This window comes from Peromyscus maniculatus, chromosome 4 (assembly GCF_049852395.1).
Source record: "Peromyscus maniculatus bairdii isolate BWxNUB_F1_BW_parent chromosome 4, HU_Pman_BW_mat_3.1, whole genome shotgun sequence".
Classification (NCBI taxonomy): Eukaryota; Metazoa; Chordata; class Mammalia; order Rodentia; family Cricetidae; genus Peromyscus; species Peromyscus maniculatus.
In genome coordinates, this window is record NC_134855.1 from 94,733,273 (window position 1) to 94,739,272 (window position 6,000).

The 6,000-nt window shown below is 37.5% G+C and overlaps 1 protein-coding gene across 1 annotated transcript in view; it reads left to right on the top strand.

The window, feature by feature from the left end:
- Spred1 (sprouty related EVH1 domain containing 1) overlaps nt 1-5,478 on the top strand; it is an 81,649-nt gene extending 76,171 nt beyond the window's left edge. Inside the window, exon 7 of the mRNA XM_042275936.2 lies at nt 531-5,478. Within this exon, the coding sequence (XP_042131870.1) occupies nt 531-1,178 (648 nt within the window). The 3' untranslated portion in view covers nt 1,179-5,478. The remainder of the gene's footprint in view (nt 1-530) is intronic.
- Nucleotides 5,479-6,000: the final 522 nt, after the last annotated feature.

Sequence of the window (6,000 nt, forward strand, 5' to 3'; positions counted from 1 at the left end):
AAGGAATTGGCTTTTACAGTAATGGGATATAAATCCAAAATCTAGTCCAGGTCTCATGGCACAGACCTATAAGCCAGCTACGCAAGGGGCTGGGGCAAGAGGAATGAGAACACAAGACCAGCCTAGATAGCTTAGTGAGGTCCTATAACAAGATACAAAGTGCAAAGAACTAGTTGGTGTAACTCAATGGTAGAGTGCTTGCCTAGCAGGCACAAGATCCTAGGCTCAATCTCCAGTACTGGAGAGAAATAATAACCCACCATCTACAGATAAGCCATTGGTTTGGAAATGGAGGAAAACTGGAGCCTGAGTACAAAGGCTCCCTGCTGGCAGAACTTCATCTTGCCATGCCAGAGAGACAGTTCAGTTTTAGGTATTATCTGACTGGATATGGTCCACCAGCTGAAGTGTTGATCTCATCCAAAACTTTTTCACAGAGCTCCTTGAATGAATCCCTAGATAGGGTCGCTTCATCAAATTGACATAAAATTAACTGTCATAGTCCTTTCTGCAATTTTTATCTTGTCTAGGTCCCTTTGAAGTCAATCAGACACGTCAGCTTTCAAGATGAGGATGAGATTGTCAGAATAAATCCTCGAGATATCTTAATACGTCGGTATGCAGACTACAGACATCCGGACATGTGGAAAAATGACTTGGAGAGAGACGATACTGACTCCAATATTCCATTTTCTAAACAAGACAGTAAAAAATCAGACTATCTCTACCACTGTGGAGATGAAACTAAGTTAAGTTCCCTGAAAGACTCTGTGGTATTTAAGACACAGCCTCCCTCGTTAAAATTTAAGTCGAAACGAAGAAAAGAGGATGGGGAACGTTCTCGCTGCGTGTACTGCCAGGAAAGGTTTAATCATGAAGAAAATGGCAGGGGAAAATGCCAGGATGCTCCAGATCCTGTTAAAAGATGCATATATCAAGTTAGTTGCATGCTCTGTGCAGAGAGCATGCTGTATCATTGTATGTCAGACTCAGAGGGAGACTTTTCTGACCCTTGTTCATGTGACACTAGTGATGACAAGTTCTGCCTAAGATGGTTAGCCCTGGTAGCTCTGTCCTTCATTGTACCATGTATGTGCTGCTACGTCCCTTTGAGAATGTGCCATCGCTGTGGTGAGGCGTGTGGGTGCTGTGGTGGGAAACATAAGGCTGCTGGGTGAAGCAGTCCAGGGCCAACACGAGCTTAAAATCTTCATCTCCAGGAATTAGCTAACTTGGATTTGTGGAAGCTGTTGGCAAGCAGTATGGAATCTTGCCTGGTATTGGGGCCATGCTTGGAGGAAGCAGAACTCGTCAGTTCTTGTGATTTACAGATGCCAGCCGTGCCGATGTTTCCCTGAGTGCATGGCATGTTCTGGGACAGATCATAGAGCATTTGCAGAAGAAAGTCGTTTCTGGTTATTGACTACAACAGGTCAACATAGATTATGATCCAACTAAAAGGGATTAATTTTGGCATTTTTATATTTATGCACTAGGTGACGGGACTTTTTAAAGATACGAATTTTTTAGGACATTAACTAAAAAGTGCACTAAGAGACAGTTGATTTCAGTACAGAAAAGTTAATACTTGGAAATTAAAAGAGAAAACAAGTACAACTAAATCATTTATTAGTTGTTTTTTGAAAGCAGTTTTATGTATAAATAACAAATGTTTATATTTAACTAAATGTAAGGTACGAACTATGACATATTAAACTTTTCTTGCCCTTCCTAGTTCTGAGGTAGATGTGCATATATCTACCACCACATTCCATGTATTTTGAGTATTTAACTCATCTAGTTAATAATGTTTGTATCCATGTGAAAGATTTGATATGTTCATCCTCATTTTTCTTTGGCTGCAGTTTATATTGAGTTATTATCTGTACATTCTGGAACTCTAAACTCTTTAAAATACTCTAATAGCCTTGAGTGACCAACTTTTTTTTTTAAGCACAGATGTAATTGTCTAATGTTCTGATGGAAACGTAACACTTATTTTTATATCAAGAGACTGAGTAACTATAGAAGGGAAAGCGAGGGTTTTTAGTTGTTCTGTTTTTGTGGTATTCATCCAGCAAGTTGTTTTCTTTCAGAGTTTCCTCCTTCAAAAAAACTTAACCTTGTTCATAAAGGTTTTACAAGGCAGGAGCATTAACTGGATAGTTAGTGTGAAGCAGTTTCTTCTTGAGTCTCCATTTATCATTCTGCTAAACCGGAATGTACACAGCTGTTTCACTGATTTTTTTTTTTTTTTAAGCTTAATCCTCTGTGCTTATTATTACATAACAATAACATTTTTCAGCTGCATTTTATTTCAGCTAGCCAGGAGCAAAGTTACTTTGCATTAAAATGTATGCAGAACTCTCCCAGGAAAGTATTTAATCCGCCATTGTGAATGGAAGATCTTGTTTATCACATCCTGTTGCAGAGCATTTGTATTATGGGATGTTTGATTTACAGAATGATGATATGTTTCAACAAACCATTTAAAAGTGTTTTGGGGTCAAATTATCTTTTTTTTTAAATGTTACATTAAAATTCTAACCATCTGAGGGATTCTTTGAAAATACTCCCTTGACACTTGAGCAGTGTGCCTTTTTTTTCCCCTTTGCTTAAAGTTTCTGAAGTGATAGCAAATCACACAGGTTTTCAGTGTCATTTCTGTACCGTTACTTTATGTGTCACGCTTCAGCTTGTGTTAGCTTTCTTCTTTTGCCCCAGATCAAACTGAGCAATGTATATATAACACTATCTGTCTGTAAGATACTTTTTTTAAGAAAGCATTTATATTTATATGACAGCTTGAACTGACAACATTATGTATATAGATCATCTTGAAGTATTATTTCACATTGAAAAGAAGAAAAATATATTGATAACTATAGATGTTATGAAGAAGAGGTTATTTCTAGTTTTGTACTAAAAATCAATTGGATGAACTAAATCCAAAACCGGACACTGTAGCAGCAATTTTAAGTCTTATTTTTACTGTTTCTATATTTGGAGGCTGCTACACAGATGATCTTCATCCCTGACATTTTCAGATAAACTTGGTTTCCTAGAGCAGACTGTTAACTTTAAAATTCCTTTTTATTGTTGAAATAGAAATACTGGTTTTCTTTCTGAATGAATATTCATATTTGTAAGTATGGAGTTTATAATTCAGGTTGGAGCAAGGTGTGAATAACTGAAGAAAATAACTTGCTGGCTATGTAGGAAATGCCGTGGAAGTGAACTGTGTATATACTTCTGGGAAGAACAAAATTAATCATTTTTCTGTTAAGCACTAGTCACTATAGTGCATCTCCTGGTTCTCTACTGTATTTTATATGCAACATACATGCTTTAATATTTTAATGTTTGTGCATTAATATTTTCAGTTTGTTTAACCACTTTGCTGCTAAGATTTTGCCATCCTGTTCCCATTTTTTTTCCTTTACAGTTTTAAACATTTCTCTTCATTAAAAACTATGGTAATGAAATTGGGTTTTTTTTCCACCTTGGATTTTTGTAATTAGCATATATGAATCAGTCCAGAAAAGTAGCTGATGATATAGTAGTATTGAGTCCCTATGTAAATCAGTTGGACAGTTTAATACAATTCCCAAGCACGTAGAGGTGGATTTGGGAATGATTTCTCATTTGCTGTACAGATTTGGCACTGCCATTGGGCGTTTCCTTTAAAACTCCCCTTGTGTCTAAAGTTTAAGCAGATGGCTCAACAAAACTGTTAGAGTAAAAGTAAATTTTGAAAATCATCAGAATGGTGTGACCAGAAAGAATTCTGCCTGGTGGGCTTGTTTGCTCAGAATCAGTAGTTCTCAAGTGATTCTTGTGGCTTACGGGGGAAGCCTTTGATTTGTTGAGCAGGAATACTTGTGGAGTTCCAGTGCCACCTGCTGGAGGATTTTAGACCAGCGCCGAGAGATGGAGATGGTGTCTGCCCTGTAAAGGGCTGTTCAGAGGGTGGCCCACTGCCTACCAGAGAAACCAGGGGTAAGGAACAGCTCAAAGGAATGTAAATAAATCTTTCCTCAAATGCATTTTTTGGTTGCTGGAAGATTTTAAGCACTTTTTTCTTACATATCCTATTTTAAAATATTTATTGAAACTTGGAACTGGCAGTCAAACTTATGTATGTACTGAAGCAGTTATACAACCAGTTCCTTTAACTGAGAAGCCATTACCAAAATGGTATTCCTATTTTCTTCCCAGTGCCAGTCAGGGAGAATTTTTAAAAAATAAACATAATTGCCTGTATTTTCTCATGACAACTCCAGAGAGTGTGTGTGTTTCTAAGTAGATGATGATGATGATAAGACAGGGCTTAAATTTAAAGGGAAAAACTTGAAACTACCTATTTCCATTGGTTATTCAGCAGTGCCTAAAATGAGCTTCTGAAATGATACAAATGCACTTTGAATTCATGTGTATAGTGCCATCTAAGTCCTTGGGTGAGCCTAGCTATCCTCTTCCTCTCCCTCTCTCCTTCTCCCCTTAATGAAGTGGCACACAGGTATTTCTCATACTCCTGTCAGTCTTCAGAGTGCAGAAAACATGTACTTTTCCTCTAAATGGGCAAGGTAGAGAGTTTTATGGGTCTTCTGTTGAAATTGAGTGTCTGATCATATTTGGAATGTGTAACTTCGATTAATGTGTTTTTAAAGTAATTTTAATTGTAGTCCAACAGTGCATTGAGCAAGTGTAACCTTTTTCTGAAAAATAACTTGGAGAACCTTAGTTAACGGATAAAACCAATTCATCACTAAAATGTTGCTCTTACTCTTGACTGGGCTTCCAGAATCACATTTCTAAGTATTAGAGGAAACACTAGGAAGTTGCTATAAATGATATGAGGGCCATGTGTGTTTTATGGTGAGTCAAACTAAAAATCTTAAGAACTTGCACACACTGACAGAGATGATTTATACAAACCAAAAAGTGGGCGGGAAGGAAAGGAGAATTACAAGGGACATCAAGGTCCCTGTGGCCTAGCAGCCTGACCATTAGAAACCTTTCAGTTGCTTTGGTATACTAACGTTACCCATTGTCCCAAAAGCTAGAATTGAAAAAGTTGTCAGTGTTTGAAAATTTTCAAGAATAATCTAGTCGAAAGCCTTTGTATTAAAGATACACAAGTTTTTGTGTGAACATTTCCAGTGTGTAGGATGTTTTGCTTTCTATTTCCTTGACCTCAGAAGTGCCTCACGTGTATATTACCCCCACTAGGAGCCTAACTGCATCCTTTCTAACGAGCAGTGGAAGCCTGTTTAACTGCTGTCCTAATGCATCTCCCCACATAGAGTCAACTAGCTTGAGAGTTGTGAGTATATAATGTAAATATGCACATACGAGTTTGTAACTGCTTTTGTTCCATCATACCATGTAATTGGACTTATCAGATGGTAGACGATTTGTTTCAGTGATTTCCCTTCTCCTGGAATTACCTGATTAAACCAATCATGAAATTTAAAAGGGCTTTTTCTTACTTCTTCAGAGCATATGCTGTGTAAGATGGTAATCGCTAGAGAAGAAAGCAGGCGGGCTAAGCACCTTCGTCTGAAGTGGGGTTTCATTCTTCAGAGTCATATTCTCTAACTGAAAGTTCACCTGCAGTTCGACTTCATGACCTCACCCTTAATCCAGAGAATTATTTAATTTACATAATTGCTGGTTTGTACCCATGCTGCAGTTACTAGCTACCTTAAAGATGTGTGGCAAATGTTTAACAAACTATAAATGTGTGTTTGTGTGTGTGTGTGTGTGTGTGTGTGTGTGTGTGTGTGTGTGTGTGTACGTACACACTAACCACTTGGCCTTTGTATTATGTCAAAAACAAGGGGGAACTGTTAGGGCAGTATCAATTGTGATACTATCACGACACCAAAATAATGTTTTTAGGTTATTGTGTTACAGTTGTAGTCATTTGAACAATGAACTATACCCAGATTGTACATGGTACAAAATCATGTTTGTTTATAGGCTTTAAGAAAGTTT